This window comes from Drosophila eugracilis, unplaced genomic scaffold, assembly GCF_018153835.1.
Source record: "Drosophila eugracilis isolate 14026-0451.02 unplaced genomic scaffold, ASM1815383v1 contig_2154, whole genome shotgun sequence".
Taxonomy (NCBI): domain Eukaryota; kingdom Metazoa; phylum Arthropoda; class Insecta; order Diptera; family Drosophilidae; genus Drosophila; species Drosophila eugracilis.
In genome coordinates this window covers 1,329,232-1,339,158 of record NW_024573038.1, presented here as the reverse complement: position 1 = coordinate 1,339,158, position 9,927 = coordinate 1,329,232, and the positions used below count along the sequence as shown (strand labels likewise).

At 41.1% G+C, this 9,927-nt stretch overlaps 4 protein-coding genes across 5 annotated transcripts; 3 read left to right on the top strand and 1 right to left on the bottom strand.

Annotated features, from left to right (window-relative positions):
• Positions 1-1,911: 1,911 nt before the first annotated feature.
• Positions 1,912-3,413, top strand: LOC108108686 (cyclin-H). The gene is made up of 5 exons (XM_017216789.2): positions 1,912-2,304; positions 2,515-2,716; positions 2,772-3,000; positions 3,054-3,165; positions 3,226-3,413. The coding sequence occupies exons 1-5, from the start codon at positions 1,991-1,993 to the stop codon at positions 3,341-3,343; spliced, it is 975 nt and encodes a 324-aa protein (XP_017072278.1). The 5' UTR covers positions 1,912-1,990; the 3' UTR covers positions 3,344-3,413.
• A 331-nt stretch (positions 3,414-3,744) lies between these two features.
• On the top strand, positions 3,745-4,881 carry LOC108108685 (matrix-remodeling-associated protein 7). The gene is made up of 2 exons (XM_017216788.2): positions 3,745-3,941; positions 4,002-4,881. The coding sequence occupies exons 1-2, from the start codon at positions 3,810-3,812 to the stop codon at positions 4,374-4,376; spliced, it is 507 nt and encodes a 168-aa protein (XP_017072277.1). The 5' UTR covers positions 3,745-3,809; the 3' UTR covers positions 4,377-4,881.
• A 1,449-nt stretch (positions 4,882-6,330) lies between these two features.
• Positions 6,331-9,189, top strand: LOC108108778 (eukaryotic translation initiation factor 2A). Of its 2 annotated transcripts, none has more exons than XR_001772493.1 (4): positions 6,331-6,451; positions 6,624-7,788; positions 7,839-8,390; positions 8,450-8,477. XR_001772493.1 is itself a non-coding variant. In XM_017216948.1 (4 exons), exons 1-4 carry the CDS (start codon positions 6,412-6,414, stop codon positions 8,881-8,883), a joined length of 1,917 nt encoding a protein of 638 aa, XP_017072437.1. In that variant the 5' UTR covers positions 6,331-6,411; the 3' UTR covers positions 8,884-9,189. The 2 variants fall into 2 exon arrangements, 1 of the variants encoding a protein (XP_017072437.1); XM_017216948.1 differs by having other exon boundaries at positions 7,839-8,116; positions 8,450-9,189.
• Positions 9,079-9,619, bottom strand: LOC108108780 (small integral membrane protein 8). The gene is made up of 2 exons (XM_017216950.2): positions 9,430-9,619; positions 9,079-9,367 (listed from the first exon to the last, which is right to left on the bottom strand). Exons 1-2 carry the CDS (start codon positions 9,526-9,528, stop codon positions 9,209-9,211), a joined length of 258 nt encoding a protein of 85 aa, XP_017072439.1. The 5' UTR covers positions 9,529-9,619; the 3' UTR covers positions 9,079-9,208.
• Positions 9,620-9,927: the final 308 nt, after the last annotated feature.

Below are 9,927 nucleotides of genomic sequence, written 5' to 3'. Positions count from 1 at the left end.
TTGCAGATACTTTCGCAATGAGTTTTATTGGTGTCGTCGATAGAGATCTACCCATAGATATCAAAGACCCGGGCAAGAAGGGATTAAGACAAAGTAAACTAATACATTGTTTCGGCAAAAGACCTATAAAAAACGAAGACCACCCACCTTATGTAATACAATACCTGCTCCAATAATAATCATAACATTTTGTGACGATTTACGACGGCTGAACTTGAAGCATTCAATAAAATGAGAAAAATAAATAAATCTATGGCACAGGGAGAAAATGAAATCAGTTTACAATCCAATACAGACACAGCGGGCGAGCATTTACAAACAATGAAATTCAATGCAATAATTCAAGATTCAATTGAATTTTAAGTACGCCCAGGCCGAGCTTCCTTTTGTATCCGTAACTAGAAACTGACGATAAGCCCGGGCCAACCGACTGTCAGTCCGTCAGTCAGTACTTCTGTCCCACCGACGGCAATCCATCTCATCTCATCTCCGTTCGTCCGTCTGTGTGTCATTTCGCCTGTGTGTCGCGCACGCGCATAAACTTCTCAGTCCGGAGATTGAACAATCGAAGGGGTCTTGCTGGGCGAGTTAGATCTTTAAGAGGGAATTGGCCCCGAATCTGAGACAATTTTGGGTATGGCTTAAACAGCAGAGCTAACTTTCGAAATAAAGATGGAAAATAAATAAGTTTTCAATCCACTTGCTTCAGTACATGGGTAAAAACTGGACATCTTACTAATATTAATTAGTCCAAAAAGTAAAGTACAAATAATAATTAAAAATTATGAAAATAAATATAATTATTAAAAAACTAAAAGCAAATGGTTGTATTTACTTCTAAAATACGAATAATGATGCTCTGAACGATCCGTTTGAGAGCTATAAAGTTCGACACCAAAAGACTCTTCACCTTGCTGCAGTGAAATCGCTGAAAGATCAGCTACAAAACGTTGCAACAAGAGTTCAGAGTTGTCAATAAAAATTAATTGCAATTTTATTGCCACAGAAGGCAGCTCCTGCATACAAAGTACTCGATACGCATGGCACTTGAATGCTCTTCAAGCTTAGGAGATACCAAACCATTTAATGGCACTTTAAGACATGAAAAATATGAAAAAAAAAAAAACAAATGTAAAAAAATATTGCCAGTTTATATTTTTAAAATTGTTTTAGAAAATATAACTAATAAAATATTGAAAGAGAATTTGCTTGCAGTTTAAAATCCTCAGCTTTTCTCGTAACTTCTTTCCCGTTTAAAGATTTAAGTGACCCAATTTCTTCAGCCCAATACAATAAAAACAAAAGGAAAACAATATTAATTCAATTTTGAGCCAACTGATGCTGCAGGCACCTAAAATGTTAAAAAATTCACAACACGTGCGTCCCGAAATGCGACCAACCAACCAAACAGCTCAATACTGGGTCCATTAATACTACTTTGTTGTAAATGTCTGTTCGGACCTCATCCTTCACTTCTTAAGAGCCTGGAAGTATGCCACAAATAATATTTGTATTTGTTGAAAGTCAAGCCAATTCAAAACTAAAAAGGCTATCAAAAAATCCTAAAAAATTAATATACATATGCATATTTATCTTAAATGTTAAAAGTTTATAAACTGTTTTTAATCTGTTGGGGACGACACAAAATCACTTCAGTTTTAATACCTTTATACTTAAAACTTTATGTCGCCAACTTTAAAACAAGTAATTTATAAACTCAAAATCGAACATGTAAAACAAAAACAACTAAATAAAATGACAAATAATTTTTCAATTATAAACCAGTGTAAAATAAATTTGAAATATTTGTTATTTTCACTCCTAAAATTGTTTTTTCCAATCTTTTTGTAGTATTTATCTTAGAATCCCCTTAACAGTTATTCCCTTATATTAAGTGGTATATTTTTCGTTCTGCATTTGGTCACACCTAGCCGGCTTTCTGAGCGGCTTAGTTTTTGTTTTTACTATAAATCTCCGACTGATATGCAAGATGTATCCTGTGAGCTCCCAAAAAAGGTCCTGGACATTCGCCAACGAGGGCCAACTGATGGACTTTCGCGTGGAGCAGAACAGCAAGTACATAGAGAGCCATGAGCAGGAGGCACAGGGCCGCGACCTTGAGGAGCACTTCCTCACGCCGCCGGAGGAGCGCCTGTTGCTAAAGCAGTACGAGATCTACCTGTTCGACTTTTGTCGTCGCTTCGATCCGCCGATGCCCAAATGCGTGGTGGGCACAGCCTTCCACTACTTCAAACGTTTCTACCTCAACAACACACCAATGGACTATCACCCCAAGGAGATTCTGTAAGTACAATCTTATTAAGAAACCGTTTCGGTATGAAGTGGTACATTTGCAGCTTTAATGTTCACTTCTGTAAGACTGCCGCCATTTATAAAGCTTTGTTCTCTAACAATCGGTCTTACAGTTTAGTAATACGACTGGAAATGTAGGGTTACCAATAAGAATACCAAAATTCCTTTTGAAACAATTTGCTTTTAAATTAATACTTTCAGAGCCACGTGTGTGTTTGTAGCCTGCAAAGTGGAGGAGTTCAATGTGTCTATAAACCAATTCGTTAACAACATCAAAGGTGATAGGAATAAGGCTACAGATATAGTTTTATCGAATGAATTGCTACTCATTGGTCAGCTCAACTACTACCTCACTATACACAATCCATTCAGACCCATTGAGGGTTTCCTAATAGATATAAAAGTGAGTGCTTTACCTGACTATAATTTTCAGACAATAGACCTTTGGTTTATTTAAGACTCGCAGTAATATGCCAAATCCGGAACGTTTGCGCCCGCATATTGATAGCTTCATTGATTCCACTTTTTACACGGATGCATGTCTTCTTCACACGCCCTCGCAGATTGCATTGGCTGCTGTTCTTCATGCTGCCAGTAGAGAGCAAGAGAATCTCGATAGTTATGTGACGGATCTTCTATTCGTTTCTGCCAGGGATAAGTTGCCGGGACTCATAGATGCCGTTAGAAGTAAGTTTTTGTTTTATACTTCCTTTTACAACTTCAACGGTCATTCCTGACAGAAATCCGTATTATGGTGAAGCAATATCAGCAACCGGATCGAGACAAGGTAAAGGCAATCGAGAAAAAGCTGGATAAGTGCCGCAATCAGGCAAATAATCCGGATAGCGAACTGTGAGATAAATTAATCATATCATAATTACTTTTACTAATAATATTTTTACTTTTTAAAAGTTATAAGGAGCGTCTTCGTCGATTGTACACCGATGAGGATGATATGCCCGCCGAAGATGCATCATTCCACATAGCCGATGTGAGCTCCGACACATCTGCAATGAATATAAGCCAATAGTCATAACCAATATTTATTAAACGGTGTTATTTTTGAAGAATTTAATTGATATTAAAACATTTTAAAAATATCACTGGTCTCTATACCTATTTATATAATTTTTTAGTAACTTAGAAAACCTATTTAGAAATTCTAAGATTCTACACAGAAAGTGTAGTTACACAGAAATTATTTAAAAGGACGTACTAAGATTGGTCTATAAATGTGTGTACTGTTTAGTAAAAAAAAAATACATTAAATTAATTGAATAACTAGTAGTAGTTGGAATAATCCATTGGAAATTATTATTTAAATATAAGCCAAAAACTAATGAAATGCGAAATCATATAGCTGGGGTCTTTCAACAAGTATTCAAAAAGACAGCGCCGATTGGTAATTTTTAACTTACAGTCTGCGGTCACACTGCAACCAAAAGAAAACAAGGAAAGCGGAGTAAATCATAACAAATAACATTACGAAAATTGCAATGCACGATATATTTCCCTCTCTGGATGTCCTCTTTCTTGGATTACCAGGGCACTATACGTTAGCATTGGTAACCTTGCTCTTGTGCGTTTTAATTGCCCTTTATTTCGCCAACTTCTTCAAGGACAAAACCGTGGGTGTTGACAAAACAAGTAGGTTTTTTGCTGGAATTATTTTCTTCCCTTATTTGTAGGAACTGGAGGACGAAGGCCTGGGAGCTGACGAGCCACGCGATGAGGAGGATTCAGAGTCGAGAACTCCCCAGGGTGAAGAGACCGACGACGACGAGGCATACGAAGAGAACTCCACTGAAAGCGAAGTAGAGTTCATCGAGGAACAGCTACCCGGCCACAACTATAACCACCTGATGGGCCAGCTCAAGGCCAAGAGACTCCAAAACAAGATGGAGAAGACCCTGACTCCAAGTCAGATCGAGGAGGAACGACGAATTGAGCGGGAGCAGCTGGCAGCCATATTCGACCTCCTACGCAAACAGGAGGCGGAACTGAATCTCCAGGATCGTATTAGCGATCAGGATCTCAAGCAGCAGGTGCGGCTCTACCGTTGAAGTGGCGGATAATGAAAGCTTAGGTAACCTGAAAGCAGAAACTCGTGTGATCTATAAGTTAAATATTTTAAATGTCCCCGATTTGCTGTTACCATATACCGCTCACTTAAATTGTTTAGGACCATCTTTATCAGCTTATAATGTAGTATTTGATGGGTTAAGATTCATTTTCTGAAATAGGTTAATTAACAAACTATAACAAATCCATGAGTTTCTCATGTAATTTAGTAGTTAATTAAATCTAAAAAGTGAGGGTTATATGCATTTTATAATCTTAAAATGAATTCATTGAGTGTAACACTGAAAAACAAAGAATGTAAGTTCACAATCTAATGTGTGTTAACTATACACTTCTTTTTCCAATCTAAGCGCATTATATTGCTAGCATTACTAGAATTTTCGTATACTTAGTTGCCAAATCCGTTAGTTAGTTTTAAATTGTACTTAGCTTTAGTTTCTAAACTGAAAGTATTTGTTGAATAAAGAATGTAACTCTGTGTTAAAACTTCATTTCGAAATATTTAAGGCCATCTTTTGATGTTTACAGTTGTTGAAGACTTGTTCTCAAGTTCTTTTCTATATTAGAGTGGATTAATCCAATTTCAAAAATTATTCCTATTTGAAAATATTACTGGACTGTGGTGTTTTATGCTACTACGGTGTTTTAGAATCTACATGTTTTAACACGAAGTGTTCGATTTCAGTCGTGCTCATATCTTTAATATTATTTATTATTACAACCATGTGATCAAAAGAAACCAATACATAGGTTTATGCATATGAAACTGCGTTTTTTTTACAACTTTGGAGATTTATTTATTTCCCATGGCTTTGCGGCGTCTTCCAAAGGTGCTCTGGTCAACATTCAACTGTTTTTGTGTTTAGCCATCGTCCTGGTCAAGCATCGCCTGCAATTCATTGTCCTGAAACTTTTATGGTGGTCTTTCTCGCTCTTTATTCTCAACTCAAATTCACCGCTCCGGAATTTTTTTAACCCGGCTTGGCAACTTCGTAGCATTTTTTGAGCTTCCACAGCAGTTTTCTTTTGAAGAAAGCAGAAGAGCAACGATGTCCGCCAATCGTAGCTTGTGGGTATAAAACTCGACATTTTCATAATTAGAAAAAAATTTCTATTGGAAAAAAAAACTCGCAAATATCGTTTGAGCAGTGTTGCTTGATGTCAAAAGATGCTACAAAATTTTTACCAAAAATTTATTGATCACTATTGTTACCGATAATTAACAATGAAGTAAAACGCAACTTTATATGCATAGTCCTAGTAATTGTAATATTCGTTAGCTTCACGACGAAATTTGTAAACAAGCTTATGTATGAAAGCCGATTTATTTAACGAGTATTTACATAGCATACATAGCAATGTTTGTTGGTTGTCAAAGCTATCGTTAAAAATCTTGTTAAAAATTAAAATATAATAAATTTTTGAATAATATTATAGATCACATTATTATTAATTATAAACAACGTTACATATTTAATATTTAGCTTTATAAAGCACCTAAATATTATTATTATTATTATAAAATATTATATAAGTTATAGTTTCAGTCCCTCAACCAAGAAAAATTGACGTAGGTTCGCTTCACGCAGAGCTGCAATCATTCCTTTAATAAATAAGAACGCCATTGTAATATCATACTTTTAAAATGAAATTGTGGCGGAAAAAAATTTAAATTATCAACACACCTTTGAGTATGCCAGTCGAAGTCCCTGACGTCTCCATTCCAAAATTGTTAGTACTAAAATGTTTTTAAATTCACGTGGAGCAGAAATTTTGTTGCAGTTCTAAATACGTTTGGTTTGGTTTGGTTGATTGTAAACGTGACGTTGTGGCGCCAATGCATGTTGACTATCGTTTATCGATACACCCCATATACGGCAACCGTGTGTGACCAAATCAAGCATACAATCTGTTGACCAACACTGACTGCAGCGACAACAACAACAGTAACAGCAATAGCAACAACATCGAAGTGCGTGTTCCTCTGTGTGTGTGTGCGTGTGAGATTGGAAGACAATGGCTGCAGCTGCGGATCTGGTTGTTCCTACCCTTGCCAGTGAGTATAATCCGGATAAAATCCTGACCAATTGGTTTTCAAAACTTCGCTTACATCGTGGACCGTCGAAAGCAGACACTTTTCTGACCGGTGCAAGCGGGTTAAGGCCAATACCCCGCGACCTCGTGTTCCCACCTGCTAATCGGGTCCACTTTTCGATTCTTCTCCACAGTTCGCTCCAGCGTGGGCGTGGAATTGTGGTCTTCAGCGGGCTCGAAGCAGCCCTACGAGCACAAGCCCCATCTGCCCCGCGAGGAGACGAAGAGCTCTCGCTCGATCTGCTTCAGCTCTGACGGCCGGTACTTCGCCTATTCCAACGGCCAGGAGGTCAAAGTACTCCAAGCTAGCCAAGATAGCTCTGCCAGCTGGCCGGTTAAATGCATTTTGCCTAGGCCTAAGGCCTTCTACCTTCAATTCTCGCCACGTGGCAGCTATTTGTGCACCTGGGAGCTCTATGCCATCACCAAGGACCGGCCGGAGGGATCGCCCAACCTGCTCGTCTACGAGGTGGCCACCGGCGCCGAGGTGTTCGCCATCGTCCAGAAGAACCAGACAGACTGGCAGCCCTCCTGGTCGGCGGACGAGTCTATCTTTGCCCTGGTCGTCGGTGGCGAGGCGCTCTTCTATGACCTCGGTGAGGGAGCAGACAAGGGATTTGCCTCTACGTCGCGTAAGATCGGAGGTAGCCGCGGCGGAATGCTATCGCTGGGACCCGGGAACTGTCCCCCGTTCCTGGCCTTCTATACGCCGGGCGCTAAAGGCGCTCCATCCATGTGCAAGCTTTATAAGTACCCTGCACTGGGCCAGAACCAGACCGTAGCTTGCAAGAGTTTCTTCCAGGCGGACCGAGTCGAGATGCTGTGGAACAAGCGGGGCAGTGGTCTGCTGCTCCTGACCAGCACAGAAGTGGATAAGAGCGGAGCCTCCTACTACGGCAACCAGGCTGTGCACTTCATGGCCACCAAGGGCGACACCTGCTCAGTGCCCCTCTCCAAGGAGGGACCGGTTCACTGTGTTAAGTGGAGCCCCAAGGCAACCGAGTTTGTAGTCGTCTACGGTTTTATGCCCTCCAAGGCGGCACTCTACAACCTCAAGTGCGATGTGGTGTTCGACTTTGGCGAGGGTCCGCGAAACTGCGCCTACTTCAATCCGTTTGGCAACCTCATAGTGCTCGCCGGATTTGGCAATCTGCCAGGAGCCGTCGAGGTATGGGATGTGTCCAAGCGCGAGAGGATAGCAAATCTCAAGTGTGCCGATACCACGGTTTTTGAGTGGCATCCCAACGGGGAGTGGTTCGTTACGGCCACCACGGCACCCCGGCTCCGTATTAGCAATGGGTAAGTAAAATGATTTTCATGTTCATGCAATAAAAATAACCGTCCTACAGGTTTAAGGTGTATCACTACTCGGGAGCCCTGCTTCACGAGACCATGTGGCCTCAGGGCCAGGAATTGCTGGGCATCGAATGGCAGCAGTTTGCGGACAAGACGTTCAGCGAACCCAAGATCACCAAAGCCAAACACGAGGGCATCAAGTCCAGTCAGCCAGAAGCCAGCAAGAAGGCCTACACACCGCCCCATCTGCGGTTGCTGAAGGAGGGCAAGAATCCGGAAAAGTATTTGCCCCAGCCAAGTATTCCAGGACTGGCCCCGGCAGCAGCAGCAGGTAATACGACGCGGAAGTTTTGGCACAGGCAGTACGACCTGGACAATCCCATTATGCGCCGGAGCGAACAGGGCCAGTGTCAGCTGGTGGTAGGCAATGGACGAGAGGGTTCGTCGTCTACGGGTTCCTCGACCAGTCGCCCTAACCGGCGGTATCGGCCCTACCAGCACAAACGCTACTAGGTTAACAGATTCACGCAGCTTGTGAGCTCCTTTCATCCCTTCCACACACATTATGTTTTAGAATGCCATTAGGATTAGAGATTGACGCGGCCGTAAGTAGGCTCGGCTGTGTGTTTGCTAATTGCTGTTTGCATTTCTACTCCGCCTCCAGGTGGTGCCAATGGGAACAAAAGGAATAACAAGAACAAACAGCGGAGCGCCAGGAAGGATGTCAACATCGTGAACGGCGGCGATGCAGATTCTTTACCACCCGTGGTGGCCGAATCAGATGCCCAGGGTGCTCGTCAGTCGCCCATTTCTGTGGCTGGAGAGGAGCGGAGGCAGCAGACCACTCCTAGACAAAAGTACCAGCAGGATAACGCCGCCGATCATCAAAATAATCATCAAGGACACGCCCAGGCCAACGGCCAAAACATCAGCGAAAAGGAACGCAAAATTCGCAGCGTCGCAAAAAAGCTGTCCGACATCAAGAAGCTTAAGGCACGTCGCAGCCAGGGCGAGAACCTGGAGCTGAACCAAGTAAACAAGATTAAGATGGAAGCACAGTACCTGGACGAGCTCAAGGCTCTCAAGTTGTCTGCCTAGGAGGACGATTGTAGCGATTACAACGGCGGCGGCGAGAAGAAATAAGGATGCGAGGAGTAATTGCTCTTGTAATTGTGATACACCACCTCTTCTCAGCTCCACTTCATTTTCACCACCTGTCAGTCCCTTCCTGCTGTTTAACGCTCATTTGCGGCCCCATTTGCCGGAATAAGTTTCTAGTTAAAAACATTTTTCTACTATTGTGATTTCTTAACTATTTTTGGCAAAGCAAACTGTAACTCCCATACAAAAGAAATTTATGTACCAAATTGTGCTACCGAGTAAATAAAGATGTTTCCACCAAGACATTTTTCCGGAGCTGGATTTACTGCTCCCAATTTGATTTCTTCTTGATGAATTTCTCTTGCCCGTTCTCCTGCACCGCCACATAGTATCCCAGGCTCTCGTACTTGTACCGCATGTAGGCTATGTAACCGAACACCCCAGCAAAAGCGGTCAGTCCCAGACCCATGATAATTTTGTTCTGGGGGGTGGAATTGAGTATAAAATAGGCGTTATAATCCAAAATTTCGACTGAATCCCTACCGGTTTCGTGTATAACTCAAAGTTAATTAGTCGGAAGACTCCTGTGCTCCTCATGGACCGGATGCCATCGCCCGGACTCTGTTGCTTTCCCTCACTCATCTCTCTCGAGAACTCCTCTCAATTAGCTAGAATTTATTGCACAATGAAATAGTAAATATAAACATGTGAAAATATCGAAACATTTGATTAGTGTGGCCGTTGCATCGAAAAAAAGATTTCCCTATTGCTAAAAATGTTTTTATCTTAAGAAGATTTCCTTTTCAACCAAATATAAAATTACATTTTTCCTTTACATGGAATATAGCGGGAGAAAAGATAAAGTGTATTATGGGAGGCCAAAAATTCGGATTTTCAAAATAATTTACAAACAATTTTTACTTCGACCATTATTAAAATGCATAAATATACATATGTACATATGTACATATACATATGTATTATGGTAGGCCAAAAATTATTAAAATGCATAAATATATATACATAAAATGAGTTTTATTT

Bases quoted from the DNA above. Each gene is read 5' to 3' on its own strand.
- LOC108108686 (XM_017216789.2), top strand. From the start codon at position 1,991: ATGTATCCTGTGAGCTCCCAAAAAAGGTCCTGGACATTCGCCAACGAG. The intron at 2,305-2,514 runs GTAAGTACAATC...TAATACTTTCAG, and splicing joins TATCACCCCAAGGAGATTCT to AGCCACGTGTGTGTTTGTAG. The intron at 2,717-2,771 runs GTGAGTGCTTTA...GGTTTATTTAAG, and splicing joins GTTTCCTAATAGATATAAAA to ACTCGCAGTAATATGCCAAA.
- LOC108108685 (XM_017216788.2), top strand. From the start codon at position 3,810: ATGCACGATATATTTCCCTCTCTGGATGTCCTCTTTCTTGGATTACCA. The intron at 3,942-4,001 runs GTGGGTGTTGAC...CCTTATTTGTAG, and splicing joins ACTTCTTCAAGGACAAAACC to GAACTGGAGGACGAAGGCCT.
- LOC108108778 (XM_017216948.1), top strand. From the start codon at position 6,412: ATGGCTGCAGCTGCGGATCTGGTTGTTCCTACCCTTGCCA. The intron at 6,452-6,623 runs GTGAGTATAATC...TCTTCTCCACAG, and splicing joins GGTTGTTCCTACCCTTGCCA to TTCGCTCCAGCGTGGGCGTG. The intron at 7,789-7,838 runs GTAAGTAAAATG...ACCGTCCTACAG, and splicing joins CGGCTCCGTATTAGCAATGG to GTTTAAGGTGTATCACTACT.
- LOC108108780 (XM_017216950.2), bottom strand. From the start codon at position 9,528: ATGAGTGAGGGAAAGCAACAGAGTCCGGGCGATGGCATCCGGTCCATG. The intron at 9,368-9,429 runs GTAGGGATTCAG...TCCACCCCCCAG, and splicing joins TTGAGTTATACACGAAACCG to AACAAAATTATCATGGGTCT.